This window comes from Oryctolagus cuniculus, chromosome 3, assembly GCF_964237555.1.
Source record: "Oryctolagus cuniculus chromosome 3, mOryCun1.1, whole genome shotgun sequence".
NCBI classification, from domain to species: Eukaryota; Metazoa; Chordata; class Mammalia; order Lagomorpha; family Leporidae; genus Oryctolagus; species Oryctolagus cuniculus.
Genome location: NC_091434.1, coordinates 42,834,794 through 42,861,344, shown reverse-complemented (window position 1 = coordinate 42,861,344; position 26,551 = coordinate 42,834,794). Strand labels below are relative to the sequence as shown.

General features: G+C 39.2%; 1 protein-coding gene across 5 annotated transcripts in view; it reads right to left on the bottom strand.

Moving 5' to 3' along the window:
- SF3B1 (splicing factor 3b subunit 1) overlaps positions 1-26,551 on the bottom strand; it is a 44,227-nt gene that overhangs the window by 5,477 nt on the left and 12,199 nt on the right. The window contains exons 4-25 of one of the 5 annotated variants that reach the window (XR_011387178.1): positions 24,737-24,841; positions 24,264-24,378; positions 22,341-22,420; positions 20,939-21,109; positions 14,595-14,832; positions 14,091-14,303; positions 13,410-13,531; positions 10,537-10,734; positions 10,339-10,440; positions 9,373-9,552; positions 8,025-8,111; positions 7,291-7,561; positions 6,876-7,021; positions 6,635-6,781; positions 6,364-6,489; positions 5,724-5,945; positions 5,230-5,412; positions 5,033-5,144; positions 3,926-3,995; positions 3,411-3,531; positions 2,667-2,798; positions 955-1,227 (exon numbers count right to left, since the gene is read on the bottom strand). Coding sequence is in view for 3 of the 5 variants with exons in the window: in XM_008258870.4 (XP_008257092.2) it covers positions 955-1,227; positions 2,667-2,798; positions 3,411-3,531; positions 5,033-5,144; positions 5,230-5,412; positions 5,724-5,945; positions 6,364-6,489; positions 6,635-6,781; positions 6,876-7,021; positions 7,291-7,561; positions 8,025-8,111; positions 9,373-9,552; positions 10,339-10,440; positions 10,537-10,734; positions 13,410-13,531; positions 14,091-14,303; positions 14,595-14,832; positions 20,939-21,109; positions 22,341-22,420; positions 24,264-24,378; positions 24,737-24,841 (3,344 nt within the window). In the remaining 2 variants the exon portion in view is untranslated. Of the gene's footprint in view, positions 1-954; positions 1,228-2,666; positions 2,799-3,410; positions 3,532-3,925; positions 3,996-5,032; positions 5,145-5,229; positions 5,413-5,723; positions 5,946-6,363; positions 6,490-6,634; positions 6,782-6,875; positions 7,022-7,290; positions 7,562-8,024; positions 8,112-9,372; positions 9,553-10,338; positions 10,441-10,536; positions 10,735-13,409; positions 13,532-14,090; positions 14,304-14,594; positions 14,833-20,938; positions 21,110-22,340; positions 22,421-22,523; positions 24,061-24,263; positions 24,379-24,736; positions 24,842-26,551 lie in introns of those variants that run through there. The other 4 variants (XM_008258870.4, XM_051849300.2, XR_011387179.1 and 1 more) reach the window with 4 other exon arrangements.

The window sequence follows — 26,551 nt, the reverse complement described above, 5'->3', positions numbered from 1 at the left end:
GCGGCCATTGGAGAGTGAACCAACGGCAAAAGGAAGACCTTTCTCTCTGTCTCTCTCTCTCACTGTCCACTCTGCCTGTCAAAAAAAAAAAAAAAAAAAAAAAAAAAAGAAAGAAAGAAAGAAAGAAATCTGTCAAATTAATTTGAGTAATACTGTATTGAGAGACACCAACTGAACCACCAGGGGTCTGCAATGGAAAACAGTGTGGTTCTGGCAAGCCATATTCAGTAGGTCAAAAGCTTAAGCGAAATTTCTTTAATCTGTAATAAAAATCATGAAGATCAGGTCTCTGCCATGTTAACTATTGCTTATCATTTCCTCTAATTATATTTGACTAATTTTTAAAACAAACGATCAATTACTGCTTTTCAAAATGTATTGTCTGGCCGGCGCCGTGGCTCAACAGGCTAATCCTCCGCCTAGTGGCGCCGGCATCCCGGGTTCTAGTCCCGGTCGGGGCACCAGATTCTGTCCCGGTTGCCCCTCTTCCAGGCCAGCTCTCTGCTGTGGCCCAGGAGTGCAGTGGAGGATGGCCCAAGTGCTTGGGCCCTGCACCTGCATGGGAGACCAGGAGAAGCACCTGGCTCCTGGCTTCGGATCTGGCCGCAGCGGCCATTGCGGGGCGAACCAACGGAAAAGGAAGACCTTTCTCTGTCTCTCTCTCTCACTGTCCACTCTGCCTGTCAAAAAAAAAAAAAAAAAAAAAAGTATTGTCTAACAGATATGAAAAGTAATTAAAAATGGGGTGAGGGTATCACATTCGCAAGAGAAAATTTTAGGAACCACTACAGCAGTATTCATTACTTGAAGTCAAATGTACAGTTTTGTAAAAATCCAGGTTAGATATTTCTTCTTCAACAACATCACAACAAATAGTTCTCATAACCACTTCAGTAGGTTTTACCTAAAGAAAAAATTACAATTATTTTCTTACATTTACTTCATATCACTTACCTATCCATTAAAGCATCTTCAAGTAATGGTGTTACCGCATAAATGTAGTCTTTTCCCATTTCACCAATATATTCAAACAAGAAGGAAAGTGATTTTAATACTCCATTTTGAACATTCAGTTCAGGAACTCTGTATTCATTCATTAAGGCAGGGAGTACTGTGAAAGGTGAACACGTTTCTGCAACAATAGCTATTGCTACAGTGGTACAAACTCTGTTCTGCCTTTCTTGTACTTTGAGGTTGTTCAGAAGTGTAGCCAATACATCATGAGGACTGAGGGAGGGAAAAAAAATGTGTCAACACACTATTGTATCATAATCAACATTTTTTTTTCAGAATAGAATGGAATAGGTAATGACCAGATTTTCAGTAATCTTATGATAAAATGGAATACTGGAATTGCTTCCACTTAAGAACACATATGAATATCTACTTTAAAGAAAAAAGTTAACTCAAACGAATTTATTCTCTAATTTAATTTTCAGTTTTTGAATTTTCTGAACTATAAACACATTTACTTAAACATTTTAAAAGCCAAAGTTTCTTATGTACTACATAGAATTCCACCTAATCTGGCTCATCTATTTCTTGAATACACTAAACCACATGTATAGTAGGTAGTATCTTATTTTCTGTATCTATTATTTCTCCTAGCTTGGTTCTGACGTATAGATAATATCAAAAAAAAGTAGTTATAATTCAGTGGAGTTTATAAATTACTCATAGGGTTAACATTCTAAAAACACAAAAGGCAGTAACACGAGTCTCAAATTATGCTAGATATTAAGAATGTGATATTGGGAGCTGCTGTTGAGGTACAATGGGTAAAGATGCTGCCTGTGATGCTGGCATCCTATATGGGTGCTGGTTCGTGTTCTACCTGCTTCACTTCTGAGCCAGCTCCCCCTGCTAGTGGTCTGGGAAAATGGTAGAAGATGGCCTGGAAATGCCAGGGGTCCCGCATCCACACTGGAGACCTGGAAGAAGCTCCTGGCTTTGGCTTGACCCAGCCCTAGCCCTTAAGGTCATCTGGAGAGTGGACCAGTAGATGGAAGCCTTCCATACCCCCGAACTGTGCCTTTCAAATAACTAAATCTTAAAACAAAAAACCTGCCTCAGTATTTTCAGTAATACAATAAAAAAGGAACAAAAAATTGACATTACTCTGAAAACAGTACTGCTTCCTCTCCACGAAAAAAATCATGAAGTGTGATTAAATCAAATCCCAGAGCCTCTCCCCTTTTTTAGTTCAATTAAAATTTTAGGCAGGGAATTAAAATTAAATAGTGAATGGCTAAATCATTTTTCTCCGTGCATTTCTCATACCATAGCTTGAGATTTCTAATAGATACATTTTTAGCACCATAAGAGGTTTATTGCAATGTAATTTTAAAAATGGAAGTAAATAGGGGCTGGCACTGCGGTATAATATATTAAGCTGCTGCCTGCAATGCTGCATCCCATATGAGTCCTGGCTGCTACAGTTCTGACCCAGCTCCCTGCTATCATCCCTGGAAAGCAGCAAGGGTGGCCAAAGTACCTGGGACCCTACACCCATGTAGGAGATCAGGAAGAAGCGCCTGGCTCCAGCCTGGCAGTTATGGTCATTTGGGGAGTAAAGCAGCAGAGGGAAAATCTTTCTAGCTCTGCCTATCAAATAAATAAAACAAAATCTTTAAAAAAAAAAAAAAAAGGGAGTAAATAATACTCACCCAATAGCCTTCGCAATATAACCAAATGTGTTGACTGTTGCTCTACGAATAGCTTTTTTGTGAGCTTTTAAGAGCTCCAAAAGCTCAAAGCAAATCCTCATCCATTCTCTTGCAGACACATACTCAGCTCCCCTAATAAAAAAAAATTGAAGGTAACATTAAATTTTAAAAAGTCATTCTGCAAATTCATTTCTCAAAGCTGACAACTCATTTTAAGCGCTAAATAGAAATTATTGTTCCAGGGCCAGCGCTGTGGCATAGCGGGTTAACGCCCTGGCCTGCAGCACTGGTATCCCATATGGGTGCCGGTTCAAGACCCAGCTGCTCCACTTTGCTGTGGCCTGGGAAAACAGTAGAAGATGGCCCAAGTCCTTGGGCCCCTGCACCCAAGTGGGAGACCTGGAGGAAGCTCCTGGCTTCCAATCGGCACAGCTCCAGCCGTTGCGGCCAACTGGGGCGTGAACCATCGGATGGAAGACCTCTCTTTCTCTCTCTGCCTCTCCTGTGTAACTCTTTCAAATAAATAAATAAATCTTAAAAAAATTCTTATTCTACAGAAAGGCTGCTTAGTCTTAAAACTATATTGCTCTCCATTACCATTCAAATTAAAATTTGAAAATACTGATACTGAAGAGCATGACTGTATATATACTACATCAGCAACATTTGGCAAATTTTGCCGTTTGAATAAAGTAAGCCTGCAAATTAATATTATTTATGAAAATGTTTAAGTAATCTGCATACCTGTCAGCAATACGTCCAACAAGATCAATACAATTCTCCTGTACTTTTTCATGCCTGTTCTTTAAGATGGGGGTGAGTCTAGGAAGCAGATCTTTAATTGGTGGGGTCATCTTATGCATACCTATTTAACAAAAGTCACAAAGTATTAATTAACATTTGAAATGCAAACTTTATCTTTCCTTTTACTCAGCAATGTATTATACATTACTAGACATAAATATAAACTCAGAGCTGCCTATGAAACAAGAAAAATCCCCAGAATCTGACCAGACTCAGAACTGTTTATAACTTTTTAATTAACAACTTTTGATTATGCATAGAAATGAAAGAAACCAGTGAAGTGATTTAAGGAATGATGAGTACTCAATAACAAAAAAAGTTTTTATTTGGTTCTGAAATGTATTTGTGTACTGACATTTAAACATGGGGACAGCTTATGTTCCGGCCATACAAACAATATAAGCCAGAGGTAAACATGTAAATTAAAGCAAAATTTTCCAAAAGGGCCCCCTTACCCTTTAACTGCAAAACAAACAGATCTCCAGTCTCCCTGCAATGCAGGGCATACTTGGATGGTATTTACACCTATGAAGAGAGAAAAAAGGAGGCAGCTGGCAGGGGCTCTTGCTCTAACTAGAACTGCTTGCTCTGATTCTCTCTCCATTGCTGTTTTCCCATGTTTCCCTAACAAACAGTATGGTTTACAACTCCCTGCAAACCAGAGCCCCATAAGTGGCTGAGTAACTGATTCTTGGCAAATCACTATCTTCAAGTATAGAGGACTGGACTGGGCTGAACTTTTTGTGAGCTTTTAAGAGCTCTAAAATCCAACAGTTCAATGATCTGTATTGCATTAAAAACCACTTACTAAAAATGAGAAAATGGTGGCTATTACAACCAGTTATTTTGACCCCTGATAGTTATTTCAGACACTCTTAAGTTCAGGAGCAACTCTCGGCAACAGTTATGTTCAATTATAAGGAAAGACTAAACACAAGACGCCATTGTTTGCTTTATCATATTGCCCTTTAAAAAAAATTTTGCTTTCCACACCCAAGATCATTTGTTGTGTATTTACTTTGAGTGAGAAAACTATATGAATAGTTTTTAAAGACCTGGGTATGAATAAAGACAAGACAATAACTTGATCAATTCACTTTCCCCTGGTTATAATCCTTGAACTTGATGGCAGGCAAAAAATCCAGTATAATAATCACTTACTAATTCAAGATTGAATAAACATAATATTTTGTTCCAAAACTAAATTAAAACTTTAGGGTTGCTTCCCCCCACACTACCCATGATAGAACATGACAGCCAGTATTTTCAGCTGACATACTGGTTCTACTAGGGTCCTTTATCCCATGACTTCAAACTTTCTGAGTTGACTATTCCCACACCATTCTTCTAGATCCTAAGCTACCCTTTTTCTTTCTAAACTAAAACATAAAGGGCTTTCCAAGATGACTTTTGTGACATCCCTCAACCTAAGTACAATCTCAAAGTTCTTTAAAAAAAATGAAAATTACCCTACTCCTAATTATGAGTCTATATTTTACTTGCAAAAACCCAGAGAAAGTTAAAAACAAAACAAATTCTCACATGACCAGCAAATTCCATACCTATTACATTTACAATGGCCTTCAGTGCTCCAAGAATGCTGCCCAATACTTCAGGGTACTCTTCACCCAAATATTCATATAAAACAACACCCAAGTGCCCCATCAATTTTTCCTGTAACAAAAGAAACGATGTTAAAACATTACTGTTTATATTAAACAATATGGTGAAGAACTAATAGTGTGGTATCAAAGTTTACCTCTTGACAAGTCTTCATAACAACAGCAGTTCGAGAAATCAAGTCAGCTGCCTGTTGCCTAACTTTGGCGGATTTGTTATTTAAACGCCACAAAACTGTACCACAGATCTGAGGCAAGTATGGTTTGACTCGTTTACCAAGTGCATTGACCACTGTGCCAAAGCCATTCAACATTACTGAGTCCTTAAAAAAAAAAAAAAAAAGCCAAATTAAATGAAAGAAGATATTCACTGAGGCCTAAAATTTTGTTTCTTTATGACTAGACAGTTGAAATATACTAATATTTACTCTTTTCCAACCATCCAAATAGCTACTGCTTTAAAAATCATCTAAAACCTTGAGGTAGAAAAAAATTTATTAGTAATTGAGACTATGAACATTTTAAAACTCCAAATTTTAAATTTTTTTAGTGATATTTGCTTGAAAAATTCCTTTTTATACAGATATGAAAGTGATGAAAGTGGCAACTTGCCATAAAAATTAGTTATCATTACCTCTGTGGTCTGTTCTTGGAAAGCATAAAGAATACCATCAATCAGTTGTTCTTCAAGTTTATGATCAATATCTGCTGCTCCCAAGTTGCCCATGATTTTCTCAATTGTCTCCATCACCATTTTTCTGTACTGTTCAGCTTCATCTTTCAGATCATCCACAATCCTGGATATAATTTCAGCTGCACCTACTTTGTTTGCCAACTCCACAGTAGTATCAACTAACTAAAAAGACCAAAAAAAGAGTAATTTTAATATAATATTCTTTAAAGAAAATATGAAAATCAAATACTCTAAGCATACTATTTAACTAGCAAACATGCTGAAAATGGTTAACTCCTATTTATTAAACGCTGATCAAAGTGATCAAAAAAATTTAAATGTTGAGGGCTTTTGCTTAAGGGTAATATTGCATCCATGTTTCATTTAGCCAGACAAAGCATTGAATTTACTAGATAAAGCAGAGTTGAGTATTTGCCCTAGAAGGCAAAATCAAAATAGAAGCTAACTGGCTAATATCCAACTTTCATAACAAAGTATATATAAACTGAGGCCATTCCCCCACCAAAAAAAGGGCAACATGCACTGACTTAAGGATTGGATGAAAGAATTTTTGAAAACTTTTTTCATAATTAAAGTTCACCTGTCGGTAATTTCTTCTATCCAAAGCCATTCTGTGCTGCCAAAAGTGTTTAAAAAAGGGAGGAAGAATCTCTGTCTTAATGTAGTTTGCTTCTACACCATCTGTTCCACAACACTGTTTCACCACCTAAATGGTTAAAAAAATAGTAACAAATCAAAATACAGTACTGGTAACAACATACATTTTTTTCTAAAAAATGCCTTAAAATACCTTGGAGCATAGAACAAACCCAGTTTAGATTAACAAATCCAGAACCATCTGGAACAGTTACCTTCAGCACAATTTTCTTCATTTCTTCATCAGGAGATTGGAATTCTCGAATAAGAATTAACATCACTTCTCTAGTATAGTAGTTGGCATATTCTGCATCCATGAGAGGAATAAGATATCCAATAGCCTTTAAGAAAGCAGCCAAACCCTATTTCGACATAAAAAATACATAATACTTCAATTGTATCACTTTAACTTTAATGAATAGAAATCAAAAGAAAAAATCTAACTAGCATATTTACCTTTCCTCTGTGTTGGCGAATACCCTTCCACAGAGGCTTTAACACAGAGTCAAAAGATTCGATACCATAAGGAGTCGCTGCCTCAGCTAAGGCAGCAATGGCCAAAGCACTGATGGTTCGTACTTTCTGCTGCTCATCCACAAGACCTATAAAATCAATCACAGGTTTTAACTATGCATCAACATTACTTAATTTCTAAAATGTCATCCAGATTCTAGCTTGCTCTAACCATTTAGCCAAACTATAAAATCTGTTCACGTTAGACAGTATTAGGCAAAAGCCAGTAGGAACTACAGCCTGTTAGATGATATCATAAATCCCATCATAAAATAAATGGGCTTATGCAGTTATGCTCAATCAGTAGCCCAAATTTCAGGACATATGTCACATAAAAGACAGTTATATTGCAGCTTACCGTGTTCAATGATTTCAACTAAACTTCTGAGATGTGGCAAGATAGCACAGCCCATCAGAATAGCTATCTGCTGTACAATCTTAATACCAGTGTGTCTTGCTTGCCAGGACTTCTTGCTTTTACACACAGCTTTTAAGAAGGGCAATAAAGAAGGAATGCCCAGGGCAGAGGCTACAACAGCAAAAGCTCTAGCTGTTGTGTTACGGACATATTCATCCATGTTATCTATATCAGGTCTCATGGTAGAGATCATAGTAGCCAGACCAGCAGCCTAAAAAGAAAAGAAAGTATTCATGAGCACAAATACCCTCAACTCTCTCCCATAATAAGATAATCCCATCAATAAGTATAAACTTTCTTCTCTAGAAATTTAACCTAGGGGCTGTGGCTGTGGCAGTGGGTTAAAGCTCTGGCCTGCAGTGCCAGCATCCCATATGGGTGCCAGTGGAGTCCTGGCTGCTAAATATCCAATCCAGCTTCCTGATAATGCACCTGAGAAAGCAGCAGAGGGTGGCCCAATTCCTTGGGTCCCTGTACCCATGTGGGAGACCTGGAGGCACCTCCTGGCTCCGGATCGGCTCAGCTCTGGCTATTGTGGTCATTTGGGGAATGAACCAGCAGATGGATGATCTCTCTCTCTCTCTCTCTCTCTCTCTCTCTCTCTCTGTCTCTACCTCTCTGTATCTCCTTCAAATAAGTAAAATAAATCTTTAAAAAAAATTTAATGTAAATACCTTTGCCAAATTAGAAATAATCTCTCGGCCTTCCACTCTAGCATAGTAATCTTCATCAATCAATAATGGTTCAATGACCACAAGGATCTGAAAAAGAGAAATAGGAAAAGGAACTACATTTTCACATCAATTACTGATGCTACACTCATAACAGAAGTAAACAAAGCAAGCTTATAATTGACAGTATTTTTTAATCAAGGGAGAAATTAAGTGTATTATATATAATTTCAAATCTCAGATATAGATGAAACTTTAAGAACTATTACCCACATAAACTAATACTCAAAAGTTTAAAAAACCATAATTACCAACAGAAAAAAGATGGATTTTAATTCTCAAATAACACAGTTTAGAAATACATCAATTAAAAAAAAAAAAAAACTGGTTGGCTTTGAACATCTTACAAGGGAGTAAATTTTCCCTTTTTACTGTATACAATCAGCTACTTGGGGCCAGCTTTGTGGTGTAACTGGTTAGTTCACTGCCTGCAATGCTGGCATCCCGGATGGGTACTGGTTCAAGTCCCAAATGCTTTACTTCCACTGGCTCCCTGCTACTGCACCTAGGAAAGCAGCGGGAGATGGTCCAAGTACTTGGGCCTGTGCACCTACATCTGAGTCCCAGATGAAGCACCTGGCTCCTAGCTTTAGCCTGGCCCAGCCCCGGCTGTTGCGGCCACTTGGGGAGTGAACCAGCAGATGGAGTCTCTCTCTCTCTCTCACTCTATAACTTTGCTTTTAAAATAAACAAAATATGGGGGTGCAAATGTTGAAATCTTTACTTAATGCATACTAAACTGATCCTCTGTAAAAAAAAAAAAAAAAAAAAAAGAAATTATTAACTCCCAACTTGACTCTGACTGGGATTAAACATGACAATAGGTCTGATCTGATTTCATCATCATTTAAAAAAATCATCTATTATTTTTCACTTTATGTTTCTGTGTGGGAGCAAACTGTTGAAATCCTTACTTAATGTATACTAAGCTGATCTTCTGTATATTAAGATAATCGAAAATGAATCTTGATGTGAATGGAAGGGGAGAGGGAGTGGGAAAGGGGAGGGTTGTGGGTGGGAGGGACGGTATGGGGGGGAAGCCATTGTAATCCATAAGTCGTACTTTGGAAATTTATATTCATTAAATAAAAGTTAAAAAAAATAAAAATAAAAAAATAAACAAAATAAATTAAGGAAAAAAAGAAAAGAATCAGCTGCGTTTTTAGAATTTTTAAAATTTCAATACCACAGACATCATCTGGTGAAAAAAGTCAATTTTTGTGGAATTTCTTTTATATTAAAAAATCAAAATAGTAAACTATTAGAAACACTACTCCAGGAAATCACAAACCTTATGCACATATGGTCGAACGAGGTCATCAAGTTTGTACAATATTCTGTCAATAACTTTCACAAGTAAATGACGCTCCTGATCCTCAAGTGTAGGAGACATCAAGAGAGGAAGAATCTGATTAAACAAAGGACCAGCTCCAAACTCCCGGGCTTTATCAGTAATCTGACGCAATGCAGCCTGAGGGGAAAAGTAGAGAAAAAGGTGGTTTCTTTGTAACAAGCATTTTGAGTGAGCAGTTTACATCAGGAAGATTTTCTACTTTATATTGCACACTTTTACAGTTTGTATAGTGACCTAAGTTTATTTCCATTCAAGCTACTCTGGAACTTGAACTTCTGTAACAGAAAGTTAATTTAAAAAGGGTAATTTAGGGGGCCAGCGCTGTGGCGCAGCAGGTTAATGCCCTGACCTGAAGCGTCAGTATCCCATATGCATGCCGGTTCCAGACCTGGCTGCTCTACTTCCATTCCAGCTCTCTGCTAAGGCCTGGGAAAGCAGAAGATGGCCCAAGTCCTTGGGACCCTGCACCCTCATGGGAGATCCAGAAGAAACTCCTGGCTCCTGGCTTCAGATAGGCTCAGCTCCAGCCATTGTGGCCAATTGGGGAGTGAACCATTGGATGGAAGACTTTCTCTCTCTCTCTCTCTGCCTCTCCTCTCTCTTTCAAATGAATAAATAAATCTTTTATTAAAAAAAAATGGTAATTTAGTAGAAGCACAAGAATATAATATTTCACATATTTCACCAGCCTTAAAGCCTGAAACATATTACAGAGGCCTTAAGGATTTTTAAAAAAAGAATCTCATTTTTTCAACATTCCTATTAATTTAAGATTTTTGGAATAAAAACTAAAAAAAAAACATGCATTTTTTCCCCTTACACTATCCCTGGATAAAAACCAAGAAGGTAACTGTAATTATCTAAAACAAAAAAATATGAACATAATGAGCAACTGGGATTCACCTTTCTCATTGGAGGTGTTCCGTTCTTAATTTTTAAAAGCAACTTCATTATTTTTCTCTCTTTTTGCTCTTCTGGACTAAGTGTTGATTCATCAACATCAACCTATAGAAAGACAAAAAATTTTAAAGGTATGTTGAGATACCATAATTCGAACTCCCAAACCAAAAATATTAATTTCATTATGCTATTATCACTTACCAATAGTTTATCAAAGTACTGAATATCATCAGGTTTTAAAAATGGAAGATTTCCAGATGGCTGATCATTAACACTTTTCATAGTTCTATCTTCAGTTTGCATGTGGAAACCAGTCATACCACCCAATGGTGTTGGAGTTGCTGTCAGCTTTCGAGCTGGAGTTCTGATAGGAACATAACCAGCTGGAGGGGGAAGTACCTAATAAAATTAGAAAGAGTTTAGGTTTGTCCTAGCCTTATGGATTTAAGAACCACATATTGAATAACATTTGCACTTAATGTATTTTACACTTTAATAGCTAGAAAGCTTTTTACTTATTTGGAAAAAATTACTAAATCCTATCCCCTGCTTTTCTATCTTTAATTATGTCAATTTAAAATGTTTATGAAAAATGTTTCCATTTCTCATCTGCTAATTAAAACCAAGTATACCAGGAATGTGAAGGAAATGAGGCTAAAATAAGTGAAAAATTCTGACCACTTTCAAGTATTAGTCTATATAAGTATACTAGTGAATCAACCTGTCAAGTTACTAAACTACTTAGATTTTATAATTTCTAAGTGAGTGAATACAAATAAAGTGCTATAAAGCAAAGTAATATCTAATATAAGTATTCATATAGCAATAATCTTACATTATTATTATACCAAAAAGCATATTTTGGCACCAGAACAAAAGCAAATGCAAACCTATACAAGAACTAATCTTAAGAACTCTACAAAAAATAAGTTAATCGCATTAAAAATTGGAATCAAGATACTTTAAAAAAAAGTCCTGTACAATACATAAACCTTTTGCAAAACCAGTAAAAAAAAATTTTTAATGCAAGCTGAAAACAAAAGAATTTCTATTTTCTTAAAGCTGGCAGAAAGCTTTAAAAACAGCAACAAAAACAACTTCCTGAGCATGTCAATAGGCCTAGAAGTCTTCTCAAATAAGCATACACTATTATCTAAAAGTTTTAAAGCTTAAATTTTACTAAATGTATATTGATACTATCTGTAGTTAACCACTTTTTATTTACTGCTAGTTGTATATGAACCAAGATGAACCAATAATTAACCATTTTCAATAAAGTACAATTTATATGCAGTTAAGAGGCCTTTGAAATTCATGTCCAGTCCACTGATAACAGTCTACATTAAGGACTTAATCTATTTTCTATAATCACTAATAAGGACTTAATATATAATTTATATGAGTATATTAATTAATATAATTATTTAATATATAAAGTATATTGTATATTATATAATATACTATATAATATATTATATAGATGTATAGAATATACTTCTATATTCTTTAAGTTTTTTTTTTTTTTTTGACAGGCAGAGTGGACAGTGAGAGACAGAGACAGAGAGAACGGTCTTCCTTTTGCCGTTGGTTCACCCTCCAATGGCCGCCGCGGCCGGCGCGCCGCGCAGATCCGATGGCAGGAGCCAGGTACTTATCCTGGTCTCCCATGGGGTGCAGGGCCCAAGCACTTGGGCCATCCTCCACTGCACTAAATATATTTCTATATTCTCATAGAGACTTCATAGGTGAAAAACAAAACACACAAAAAAAGCAAGTCACTAGCAGAAGACTCTCTAAAAGTATTAAAATGACAGGTTCTGGCCTTGATCACTGTGAGTGATCTCTTTCGACTGCCTGCCTAGCCTATGCAGTTAGCCTGACTACTGGCAGGCAGCGGGAGCCTCAGGCACATTTCCCCCAACTCATGCCTTCTGCCAATCAGGTAAACTGCTCCTGGGTGTGGCCAGGCCCACCTGGAAGGTTATCCTTCAAACTGATTGGAGAGGCATAATGGCACCCAGTGTTGGTTCTGTTCTATAGTTACTGTTTGCCCTTAATTAGTTATGCCCCTTCTGCCTGCCCTTTAAAAGTGTACACAGTCATTAATACAGACAGACATGTTCACTGAAGCCTGTCCCCAGTGCTTACTGGGGAAGAACATCGTTGCTCCACTCTCCCCAATGGTACGGGTCTCACAAGATGAGTCCACAGATTATAACACTAGGCTATCTAACCAGACTACTTTTAAACCAGTAAACAGGCTAAGTACCAGGTACCTAGAAAATGTTATAGTTCAAAATAAACTTAAGCTATGCTGGTAAAGAGAATATTCTTTGGCCGGCGCCGCGGCTCACTAGGCTAATCCTCCGCCTAGCGGCGCCGGCACACCGGGTTCTAGTCCCGGTCGGGGCGCTGGATTCTGTCCTGGTTACCCCTCTTCCAGGCCAGCCCTCTGCTGTGGCCAGGGAGTGCAGTGGAGGATGGCCCAAGTCCTTGGGCCCTGCACCCCATGGGAGACCAGGAAAAGCACCTGGCTCCTGGCTCCTGCCATCGGATCAGTGCGGTGCGCCGGCCACAGCGCGCCGGCCGCGGCGGCCATTGGAGGGTGAACCAACGGCAAAAGGAAGACCTTTCTCTCTGTCTCTCTCTCTCACTGTCCACTCTGCCTGTCAAAAAATAAAAAAAAAAAAAAAAAAATTAAAAAAAAAAAAAAAGAATATTCTTTGTGCCCATTAGCAATTTATGAACTTTATTACATATAATCTTGTTGAGGCTCCAACAAGTTACAATCTAATGTGAGCTTAATCCTGAGACTGTTCGTAATGAAGCAGCAAACTATCTATATAATCCATAAAAGCCCTTGAGGTTTCTCACTTTCAAAAAAAGTATTAACTTCAAAGGAGACTCATGCTTTCTACACCTCTGTCACTTTTTGAAACTGAAATTTAACTAGAAATAGAAATGAAGTGGCAATAGTAAATTTGGGCAAGGCCAACATAAACTTAATGAGTCAATTTTATTCAACAAACACTTAAAATTCATACGCTAAATACCACCACATTCACTGTTACTACCTTATATCCTTCTGGGAACATAGCATCCAATTCTTCATCAGAAAGTGGGCGATTTCGCTCATCAATCTCCCTCTCCCATCGCCAAGCCTGAAGCTGTTCAGGAGTCATACTCATTATGTGACCTACAAAATAAAAGCAAATTTTTCAACAACCTATAGTGCAACACCTTATCATTCCATGGGTACTGGGCATAATACAGTTAAACAACTCTAATGTTTTGCTTTTCAATATTATAAAAGCCAATACTTTAAAAAAAAAAACAACAACTTGGATTTATCTGAACAGCAGAGTAAGAAAGAAAGCAAGGAGACAGATCTTCCATCTTCCAGTTTACTCCTCAAATGCCTGCAACAGCCAGGACTAGACCAGGACAAGCCAGGAGCCTAGAACTCCATCCAGGTCTCTCATGTGGGTAGCAAGAATTTGGGCAAGGCCATCACCTGCTGCCTCCCAGGATGCACACTAGCAGGAAGCTAGATCAGGAAGCATAGCTGGGGGACTCATCCCAGACACTCTGATGCAGACATCCATACAGTATCTTAACCTCTGCACCAAATGACTATCCCCCGAGACTTATCTTATCCTCTTCTTAGTAAAATAGTGCACAGAAAATCACAAAGGGAGAAAAAGTAAAGTATTTCCAGGAGAAAAAATAATTATTTCCAATGGAATAGTTTGTACCTGGGGTAGGAGTAGCCATGTTCATGGCTGGTGTGCCAATTGGTGTTTTTCCAGGGGTTAGAACAGGAGTGCTTCCACCCATTTGACTGGCTGGTGTTTCATCCCAACGTGACTTTCTTTTACTGGCTCCAGGAGTTGGTGTTTCACCAATTGAATCTCCACCTCGATCTGTTCGCGGTGTTTCAGCCCAACCACTTCCATGCCCAGGAGTATCTTTAAAGAGAATGAGCCAGTAATACCATATTATTAATCACTGTTAAAGTAGAATTGCTTATTCTCAAACATCTAATATATTCAATATGATTAAGATCAGAAACAGGATATTCCTAAAACGAAGACACATTTAAACTTTTGATATTCTATTTCATATTTATACTCTTCAATGTTTTTTGTGTTTCTTTTCCATGGGTTACAAAACATACAAAACAAACTACTGGGGAACAGGAACACAAAGTAACCTTAAGGCAACACTGCAACCAACAAAAATCCAGACTGGAGAAGTACCTCTTTCTGTTTTGGGGGTTTCATCCCATCTGTTTTTACGAGCACTGGAAGTTGCACCTCCATGGCCTGGTGTGGCGTGACCTGGGGTATCGCCTCGTCCAGGAGTAGCAGCTCCCGCTGGTGTGTGACTAGGTGTAGGATCCCATATTTTTGAGCCTGGTGTTGCTCCAGGAGTCTCACTTCCCTTTGCACGTCCTGGTGTCTCATCCCATCTCAGGGAAGGGGTATGCCCAGGGGTCTTAACAAAGAAAAAAAAAATTATTCTACATACTCACACAGAAATAACTAGAAAATTTGTTAAACAAAAATGTTTTAGCTCTATTCTCTAAATAGTTAGCATAAACTATCCTTCTCTTTAAAGACACCCACTTTCTTGCAAATATATTTATGATAAAGAACAATATAAAGTTTCAACTTGGTGTAATTAAAAAAATCTTAGACTTAAAAACAAAATATTCTAAGTGTATATCTTGGATATGCCATTAATATCTCTGTGATTTTCAGAAAATCACTAGGGTTTCTTTTCAACAGAAAACTGTGTCAGCTCCAATTACATCAATACTTTTCAAACTGGAGCATACTTGTACCATGTAGGGTAAAAGAATTCACAAATTGGGGGCCAGTGCTGTGGCACAGCGGGTTAATGCCCTGGCCTGAAGCATCGGCATCTTATATGGGCGCCGGTTCCAGACCCAGCTGCTCCACTTCCGATCCAGCTCTCTGCTATGGCCTGAGAAAGCAGAAGGTGGCCCAAGTCCTTGGGACCCTGCACCCGCATAGGAGACCCAGAAGAAGCTCCTGGCTTCGGATTGGCGCAGTTCTGTCTGTTGCGGCCAACTGGGGAGCGAAACAGCGGATGGAAGACTCCTCCCTCTCTCTCTGCCTCTCTTTTCTCTGTATAACACTTTCAAATAAATAAATATTTTAAAAAATTCATGAATTCTGGCCAGCGCCGCGGCTCACTAGGCTAATCCTCTGCCTAGCGGCGCCGGTACACCGGGTTCTAGTCCCGGTCGGGGCGCTGGATTCTGTCCCGGTTGCCCCTCTTCCAGGCCAGCTCTCTGCTGTGGCCAGGGAGTGCAGTGGAGGATGGCCCAAGTACTTGGGCCCTGCACCCCATGGGAGACCAGGAAAAGCACCTGGCTCCTGGCTCCTGCCATCGGATCAGCGCGGTGTGCCGGCCGCAGCGCGCCGGCCGCAGCGGCCATTGGAGGGTGAACCAACGGCAAAGGAAGACCTTTCTCTCTGTCTCTCTCTCTCTGTCCACTCTGCCTGTCAAAATAATAATAATAGTAATAATAATAATAAAAATTCATGAATTCTAAGAATTACCTACATAATTTTTTTTTTTTTTTTTTTTTTGACAGGCAGAGTGGACAGTGTGAGAGAGAGACAGAGAGAGAAGGTCTTCCTTTTGCCGTTGGTTCACCCTCCAATGGCCGCCGCTGCAGCCGGCGCACCGCGCTGATCCGATGGCAGGAGCCAGGAGCCAGGTGCTTCTCCTGGTCTCCCATGGGGTGCAGGGCCCAAGCACCTGGGCCATCCTCCACTGCACTCCCTGGCCATAGCAGAGAGCTGGCCTGGAAGAGGGGCAACCGGGACAGAATCCGGCGCCCCAACCGGGACTAGAACCCGGTGTGCCGGCGCCGCATGGTGGAGGATTAGCCTATTGAGCCACGGCGCCGGCCTTACCTACATAATTATTACAACCATATACTGCCATATGATTTTAATCCTTGAGATAATTGTTTTAATAGATATATATTTACGTAGTATCAAATGTTTCACAGTAGTTCAGAGACTGCTAGTAGTAGATATATGACATCAGATAGCGTATGATATCAAAAGAACCTCCACCAATTCAGATATCATTATCAAAACAACAAGTAATTTAATGTAAAAAAAAATTTATTCTTAAAACACTGCCTTGGAAAATTCTAGCTTTTATAAGACTTTAACTCTTGTGTCTGGTTATCATGAGCACAGAGTTAAACAGTTACTAACAAGACAATTATATTTTAGTTTTTAAGACTATAACACTGAATGTTAACTACAGAATTAAAGCTTGTAAATAATGGACCAGCATTGCAGTGTAATGGGTTAACCCACCACCTTGCTATTCCAGCATCCTATATGGGCACCAGTTCAAGTTCCAGCTGCTCCACCTATGATACAGCCCCTACTAATGTGTCTGGGAAAGCAGAGGAATATAGGCCCACATGCTTGGGTCCTTGCATCCAAGTGGGAGACCCAGAAGAAGCCCTCAGCTTCAGCCTGGCCCAACCCCAGTTGATGCAGCCATTTGAGCAGTGAACCAGCAGATGGAAGATCTATTTCTTTCTCTCTCTCTCTCTCTCTCCCCGCCTCTAACTCTGCCTTTCAAATAAATAAAATAAATCTTAAAAAAAAAAAAAAAGAAAAAGAAAAGCTAGTAATTACTTATATTCAGCCGAATCAAATCCTCTCATATCCATGTGGAACCTTCAGGATCTACCTTGAACTAATTGTGTTTGGAAATTATGTACTGGGTTTAGTATACCCCAATTCTGGATTTGGGGAAAATACTACTGTGATCTAAAGGTTTTTTTCTCGATGATACATTGAAAAAAAATCTACAAGTCAGTCTAGGCTGCAGCTAAGAGTGATTTAGACTAGGGTGGTAGAGACATACATAAAAAGTAGCTAGATCCTAAACAAATTTAAAGGCAGAACCAACAAAACTTGTTTATGAATAGCATACAGGATTAAAAATATATAAAAAAACAAATACAGGATGACTATCTGGCTTAAGACAGATACGGGAAAAAACAAAGAAAGAACAGGCTGGAGAGGTGCAGTGAGTGAAGAAAATCAGTAACTTTATTTCAGAAATACTGACACTGAAATGCCTATTAGGAGCTGGCATTTGTGGCCTAGTAGTATAGCCACCTGCAATGCTGACATTCCATATGGGTGGCCAGTTCAAGTTCCAGCTGCTCCAATTACGATCTAGCTCCCTGCTACTGTGCCTGCTCCAGCCATCGCAACCATCTGGGGAGTGAACCAGCAGATGGAAGACTTCTCTCTCTCTCTCCCTCTGACTCTGCCTTTCAAATAAATAAATCTTGGCCGGGGGTGGGGGGTAGGGGGTGGGGGAGAAATGCTTATTAAACATCAAGGTCAACAACAAAAAAAAACAAAAGAAAAACAAAAGAAAAAAAAAACCATCAAGGTTAGACAAACAGAGAGGTCTTAAGAACAGAAAAGTAGGGGACAAATTTATAATTTGGAGGTTCTCTTATACAGATGATATGTAAAGACAGCAATGAGATCTAAGCAGCGAGTATAAAAGGAAAAGGGATTCCAAAGACTAAGCCAGAGAACATCCCAAAATCAAAGGTTTCAAGAAAGATGAGGAGCCGGCGCCGCAGCTCACTAGGCTAATAATCCTTCACCTTGCGGCGCCGGCACACCGGGTTCTAGTCCCGGTCGGGGCGCCGGATTCTGTCCCGGTTGCCCCCATTCCAGGCCAGCTCTCTGCTGTGGCCAGGGAGTGCAGTGGAGGATGACCCAAGTACTTGGGCCCTGCACCCCATGGGAGACCAGGAGAAGCACCTGGCTCCTGCCATCGGATCAGCGCGGTGCGCCGGCCGTGGCAGCCATTGGAGGGTGAACCAACGGCAAAGGAAGACCTTTCTCTCTGTCTCTCTCTCACTGTCCACTCTGCCTGTCAAAAAAAAAAGATGAGAAGGATCCAGCAAACAAGACTCAGGAGTAGCAGTGAGGAGACAGTGAGGATACTAAAAGATACTAAAAGCCAGATGCTAAGATGAAAAAGGTTATCATGTCAAATGCTACTTATTGATATGATATGGTAATCTAAGGGCTGGGAAGGGAAGATTTAGGAATTTAACTTAATGGGAGGTCAAGCAACCTAGAAGAGATGTTTAGGTAGAATGGTATAGGCAAAGCACTGAAGCAGTTAAACACACAAAGCATGCACAGACTGCTCAAAGTGTTAGAGATAAGCAATGGTAACTGCTTATCTGTTTTTCTGTAAGTTTCTATTTGCTCAGATAACCTAGTATGGAAGAAAAAGAAACTGATGTTACCTAAGAGTCTTTGAGCAACAAAAGAGGACATGAAATAGTTCATAAGAAGTGCTAGTTTTAGATGGTGAAGTTGCATGAACAGTTTTACTTATCACAATGGGAGGGAGAGCACAGTAGATGGGAAGATACAGGTATACTGGTAGATTTCATATTGGGAATATGTACTGATTTTGTTTCTATTTGAGGAGAAATAGGAAGCTGAGTCATCAAATAAAAATGAAGAAACTAGGCAGCAATGCAGCCCCAGTAAGCCATCATATGTGACACCGGCATTCCATGTAGGCACCACTATGAATCCTGGATGCTCCACTTCTGACCCACTCCCTGCTAATGTGCCTGGGAAAGCAATGGAAGATGGCCCAAGTACTAACCCCTGTGACCCACAAGGGAGAACCATAAGGGCAAGTTGTCTCTCCCTCTTTCTCTGTAATTCTGCCTTTCAAATAAATAAATCTTTAAAAAATTAATTTAAAATAAAAATGAAGAAGCTAAGGCAGGGATTGCGGTTCAGCAGGTTGTCACTTGAGATGCCTGCACCCCACCACATCAGAGTGCCTGGTTGGAGTCCCAGCTGCTCTGCTTCAGATCCAGTTTCCTGCTTAATGCATCCTGGGAGGCAGCAGGTGATGGCCCAAGTGGTTGGGTTCCTGTCACCCACATGGAAGACCTGGATGAGTCTGAGGGTGCTCAGAACATGAGTTCTTAGCTCCTGGCTTCAGCCCGGCCCAGCACCAGCTATCACGGGCACTTGGGTAAAGTACCAGTGGATAGAAGCTATCTCCCAGGGGCCAGCACTGAGGCATAGCTGGTAAAGCCGCAGCCATATGGGTGCCGGTTCGAGTCCCTGCTATTCCAATTCTGATCCAGCTCTCTGCTATGGCCTGGGAAAGCAGTAGAAGATGGCCTAAGTCTTTGGGCCCTTGCACCCTTGTGGGAGACCCAGAAGAAGCTCCTGGCCCCCAGCTTCCGATCGGCACAGCTCCGGCCATTGCAGCCAATTGGGGAGTGAACCATCAGATGGAAGACCCTCCTCTCTCTCTCTGCCACTCCTTCTCTCTCTGCGTAACTCCAACTTTCATATAAATAAATAAATCTTAAAAAAAAAAAAAAAAGTATCCCACTTCCCCTCTCTCTGTCATTCCACCTTTCAAGTATATCAAAATAAACATTTAAATTAAAATAAAGAAGCTAAGGAGCTATCATAGGCATGACACTGTAAGAATTCCTCTGTGGAGGAGTTACTGCTTAATGATTACAGAGTTCCTGCTGGGGTGATAAAAAGATTTTGAAAATATATAATGGTGATGGCTGCACAACACTGACAATGTAATTAATCCAAGTGGTTTCTATGCTAAATTTTGCATCACATATATTTTACAATAAAAAAATAGCTTTTTAGGGACAGGGTTTGGTGCAGTGATTGGGACACCATTTGGGGCACCTACGTTGCATATTAAGCAGCTTCCTGCTAATAGCCACGCTGGAAAGCAGCAGGTGATGGTCCAAGTACTTGGGTCACTGCCACCCACACAAAGGATTGAGTTCCAGGCTCCTGACCAGGGCCTGGCCCATCCCTGGTTGTTGAAGGGCATTTGGGGAATAAACCAACAGACAGATCTTTCTCTGTCTGTTGAAATAAAAATAATTTTTAAAGGTTAGAAAATTTGAAAGTCACTAGGAAAGTTGACCAAGGCAACGCAGTAATGTTACCTATTTATCACATGTAGTCAGAGGCTTAGGTTCTCCACATATAAAATAAGGAAGATCACTATACACTGTACTCTACCTCCACAATGTAACATATCTATATATAATCTATATATATATATTTAATATTACAAAAGAAACATTCTTTTATTCCGTGATCTAGAGTGAACCGTCATCCTCAAATCCTTACATCAAAGTTCTATCTAACCCAGATGGGTTTTTAGGGAGGTAGTTAATGTTAAATGAGATCCATAAGGATGGATCTTTGACAGGACCAGTGTCTACAAAGCAGAAAAAACACAGAAAAGGACACATGTGAACCCAGCAAGATAGTAGCTGCCTGCAAGCCAAGATGGAGCACTCAGACACCAACTCTGCTGGCATTTTGATCTTTGACCTCAAGCCTCTAAGCCCATGACTGTGAAAGTCTAAGTAGCTGCTGCTTAAACTCAGTGCGTGATATCCTGTCAATGGCAGATCAAGCACAATAACAAACGCTCTAACAATATTTTTAAATTATAATAATAAAAAATAAAAATAAATTACCTCTGCCTGATCCCAACTTGACAGTTTTTTAGGGGTAGCACCAGGGGTCTGATCAGCTGTTTGATCCCAACGCCGTTTTCGTTTTGAGGGAGGCTGGGATGCTGCTGCTCCATTGACGACTTTTAGTTCTCCAGCTTTAGCTTTTTCTGCTAGTTGTTGCCTAATTTCTCTCTGAAAAATATTTGAAAAGATAATACTTGTCTTCAAAATGTCTCCAATGTTTTTATGCTAATATTCATTTCTATTTAATGTTTATATTTTATACTTCATTCTCTTTTCTATGCTACCAATGATTTCATTCCTTATCTCCTCTTCTCTGTATTTTCAGTTTTACATGTCTTTCTAAACAGACAAGCAAGGATATAATTTATATAGAAGACCTTACTTCATAGACAGTTAAAATCTTCAATCAACAATGAAGAGCCAAAATGCTTCCAATGAAAGGTAAGGTTTTAAAACTCACATAACAAGCAATTAAGACTCACATAAAAAGCAGTTAACAAGACTGAAAAATGATTATGTATTGCATATAATTTAGTTCTGATATATATCCTCTGACTTTAAAATGAGATTCCATCACCCCATTTAATTCATATAAATCTATTATTCATAACAGTTATAAAGCCTAACTACTAAAACAAAATGGAATATGATCACTGTAGGCCAAAAGGAATTATTTCAGAATTCTCCATCCCTATCAATGTCGAATTTAGGAGTTCTTCAGGGAGTAACCATTTGACTTTTTCCTAACACATTGGCTTCAGATACACACCATAAACCTTATCCCCATGGAAACACCTACTTTAAGATACATACATACATATTTGGCCAAGGGGCCTAGACTAGAAAAGATCATAGAAATATCAAGCATTTAATTTGAAAGGTGATGTGATTTTTGGATAAGATTCTTTTTTTTTTCAACATTTATTAATACTATTAAAGTATTATTTGGACAGCAAATAGCAAAAAAGAAATATAAATGCCTCTTATTCTCAACTTTACAGTGTTGTACAACCATTAAAATAAGAAGCAAGAGGCCACAGTTGTGGCTCAACTACGTAAGTCTGCTGCCTGCACCCCATATTGGAGTGCTGGGTTCAAGTTCTGACTGCTCTGCTTCTAATTCTGTTTCTTACTAATACACCTGGAAAAGCAGCGGAAGATGGCCCAAGTACTTGGGTCCCTGCCACCCATGAGGAAGAACAGGATGTAGTTCCTGACTCCTGGCTTTCGCATGGTCCAGTCCTGGTTGCTGTAATCATTTGGGAAATGAACCAGTAGATAAAAGATCAATCCATCTCTCTCCCTTGGTGTGTCTGTCTGTCTCTAAATGCTGTTCTGCTTTTCAAAGAAATAGAAATAAATCTTAAAAAAAAAAAAAAAAAAAGGCATGTTCACATACCTCTTCTTTAGTCAAATGCTGTTCTCGCATTACATCCATGTAAGTCCTAGCATTCATTTTAGGATCAGGGGTCTTCCCTCCTGCAGAAAAGAACAGCAACAGGACAAGAGTACAATAAATAAAGGATAATTGGGTTCAACTGATTTATCTGCCCTGCTCTAATATTATGTTATTCCATAATCGTTTAATTTATTTTTGATGGAAAACTTTAATAATTATACATCTTACTTTTTATTGAGTTTGCTGATCAATTTAACCTGTTTGAACACAAACATATCTACAGCAGTTTAAAACAAATATTTTAATGCATATAAAAACAAAATGACAGCACAGTTTAGAGTCTTCAGAAGTGATGGGTTCCTGGGTTGCTAATCCGGAATACGTACACTTTCGTGCCTTTGTCTCCATCAGCAGTTCTGACTTCAAGCAGCAGAATAGAAGCCTAGAAAATTATCTCTTTACCATTAGTAACACTTTGGAAAGATATTTATATTCAAAACATTACCTGTTGCAAGCTGTTAAAATCCTGACTATAAATAACTATAACTAGATAAGGTCTTCATACAGTGTTCTAAAACAGTTGTAGTTTAGACAATCAATTTTTAAAAATATACCTATAATCGTATTCTGATGTCAGGTTACTAAAAAGGGCTTCATACATTTTTTAAAAAGATTTTGTTGACCCAGAAACATTTTTATTTCTTAAAAACTATCAATTACAATGGAAACATATTACTTGAAATAAATTACTTCTAGCAGTTATGATGCACACAGAAGAAAAGCGGTATACAAAGAGATGTGTTAGTCTCTTGGTTAAAGTTTCAGTATTTGCTTTTCAAATCTCAAAGTATTTTAAAGAAGCCCGAATAACATATAACAAGACACAAAGAGGCACACTATGCTTTAGAAATGTGATAATTAGCTATACAAGTAGTATAGCATCACAATTTAGGAAAAAATAATAATATTCTAAGACATTTCCTATGCTGAAGATCATGCCCAATTGGTAGTGTCATTCTTTCTGACACTAGCTCTGCTAAGACTTCCTTTGGAATACTTTTTCACCATAATCTAGAGAGGATGTGTTGAACTGCACCCTTAAGAATGCAGACAGGACTGGCATATAGCAGTACTGCTGTAGGAAAGAAATTAAGGACAGTTAGTATGGGCCTGTGAATTCTGACATACATGTTTAAATCAATTACAATTATGCAAGTAAAAAAAAAAGAATATCCCTACTAATTCATGCAGGCTGAAAGTCTAACTTATAAACCTGCAGCAGAATCTAATTTTTAAGAAACAGGCACCTAATTTTGATTGTGAAACTCACTCACCTGAGGAAAGCTTCCATCAGGCTCACTATGCCCCTTGTGCTGACTTGCACACTAAAATTAGCAAAACAGACTTCAACTATTAAAAATATCAAAGTCTTTGTACATACTTTTGTTTTAATTTTAAGTATGCTTAGAGCAAAGTAGGTGCATTTACTATGCTATATTTAGAGCATTATGGGGGGGGAGCTCTAGTGTGAGAAATAGTTTCTTAAAAGTAACAATCCTAAAATTCTAGGATTTGGAATGAAAACTTTCAATAATTTGAAAGTATTTTGAGCAGGAAAACACATTTGTTCAAAGTATAGAAAGCGTACCCAAAACAAAAGTAAAAGAAAAACCTTTAACCCTTTGCGTTTCTATGGCATTGGCTCATTATTTTCTTGTCCTTCTACCTGGAAAGAAAACTTGCATTATAAAGATGAAGAATATGGCATCTGTGACTTCAACCAAATCTATACAAATCTATAATAAGGGGGGATTTTAAAAAAGAAAAGCAAATTCATAAGCATGCCAAAAAAAATCAAAGGGCTAAAGACAACTTAACACAAATAAATTTTTGGATACTTATAGAAAAGTGGGAAAGAATTACCATCTGCGAAAGGATCAAGACGCTCTGGGGAAATTATCATGGTCCGCCTGTGCTTTTTGTATTCATCCTCCCGGTCTGCGATCTTCGGAGGTCGGTGCTCAGCAAATGGATCATACTAAAAAAAGGTTATATCTCATTAATACCTACTTTGCTAAGTAACCAAGCAGAATACTGTAAATAAAGATTGTAAAACACATGTTTACTGTAAGAACTTTTCTATCATCTAATAAATAAATACTAATATGAAGAAAGGTATATGGAAATGAGACAAATACACATATGCATGATTTACAATTTAATGCTTTATGAAGTGATTACCTTTATAAAATACGTTAAGTACTTTTTCAATTCTTTCAAATCAATTCTCAAAACATTCTAAGAATTGATTCCTAAAATATATGGGCTTCCCCAAAAACTCAGACATTTACTTTTCTATTCCTGAATAAATTGCCTTTTTTTTTTTTTAAAGTTACCTGTTCTGTTGACTGTGGTATATCATTAAGCAGTGCCACAGGAGCATGATATCCTGGCTTCTTCTGACCAAGCAAACTTGTAGATGATGAGTAGTCATCGTCATCCTACAAAGAAAAGTCACAAACAAAATAGAAAAGCTTAAAAATTAGCAGGATGAAATTTGCTTTTTCAGATCTAGCAATGACAGGTTACTTAGAACTCTTCAGGTTTCTTTACTCATTTTTTTAAAAAAGATTTATTTATTTAAAAGGCAGTTACGGCCGGCGCCGTGGCTCACTAGGCTAATCCTCTGCCTTGCGGCGCCGGCACACCGAGTTCTAGTCCCGGCTGTCCCTCTTCCAGGCCAGCTCGTGCAGTGGAGGATGGCCCAAGTACTTGGGCCCTGCACCCCATGGGAGACCAGGATAAGTACCTGGCTCCTGCCATCGGATCAGCGCGGTGCGCCGGCCGCAGTGGCCATTGAAGGTTGAACCAACGGCAAAAGGAAGACCTTTCTCTCTGTCTCTCTCTCTCACTGTCCACTCTGCCTGTCCAAAAAAAAAACAACTTCCCCTCTTGGGTTCCGGAACATATTGTCACCACTGTCTTTTATCATTTGGGTTATAAGAAATCCAAAATGCTAGTGCCTGATTAGCGTCTAAAAATTTAACTTTAGGAGTTTTAAATTTCTCCCAAGGGAAAATAGAAAAAGGAGGAAAGTATTATGAAGTAAAATATAACTTAATTTCCAAAAAACAACATTTGGTAATCTAGATACATATAAATAAGTAAGTTTTGCCTGTAACTAAAAATTGGGTATTTCACCCAATGTAGATGCTTGGAATGACCTGATAAAATGTAAACTATGTGGAAAATATGAAAAACACTGTATGGGGCTGGTGACGTGGCACAGTGGGTTAGACCACCACTTTTTTTTTTTTTTTTTTTTTTGATTCTTTTCTTTTTTATTTCACAGAGTTAGACAGTGACAGAGAGAAAATTCTTCCTTCCGTTGGTTCACTCCCCAAATGGCCGCTACAGTCAGAGCTATGTCGATCTGAAGCCAGGAGCCAGGTGCTTCTTCCTGGTTTTCGACGTGGGTGCAGGTGCCCAAGCACTTGGGCCATCCTCCACTGCCCTCCGGGGTCACAGCAGAGAACTGGAATGGAAGAGCAGCCAGGACCAGAACCCAGTGCCCATATGGGATGCCAGTGCCGCAGGCAGAGGATTAGTCAAGTGAGCCATGGCGCCAGCCCCTAGACACCACTTTTGACACTGCCAACCCATGTCTGAGCACCAGTTAAAATCCTGGCTGCCTTGCTCCCTGTTGATGCTTCTGGGAAAGCAGCAGATGATGGCCCAACCACTCGGGCCCCTGACACCTGACACCCACATGGGAGAACAGATGAAGTTCCAGGCTCCTGGTTTATGCCTAGACCAGCCCTGGCAATTATGGCCATTTGGGGAGTGAACAGGTAGATGAAGGATCTCTTTCCCTTGTCTCTCCCTCTCTTATCATTCTGCCTTTCAAGTAAAAATAAAGGGGGCAGGTGCTGTAGCTAAGCAGGTTATCGCCCTGTCCTGAGGCACTGGCATCCCACTTGGGTGCCAATTCTAGTCCCAGTTGCATCTCTTCCAATCCAGCTCTCTGCCATGGCCTGGGAAAGCAGTAAGAAGATGGTCCAAGTCCTTGAGCCCCTGCACCCACATGGGAGACTCAGAAGCAGCTCCTGGCTCCTGGCTTCAGATTGGTGCAGCTCCGGCCACTGCGGCCAATTGGGGAGTGAACCATCAGATGGAAGACCTCTCTCTCTCTGCCTCTCCACTATCTGTGT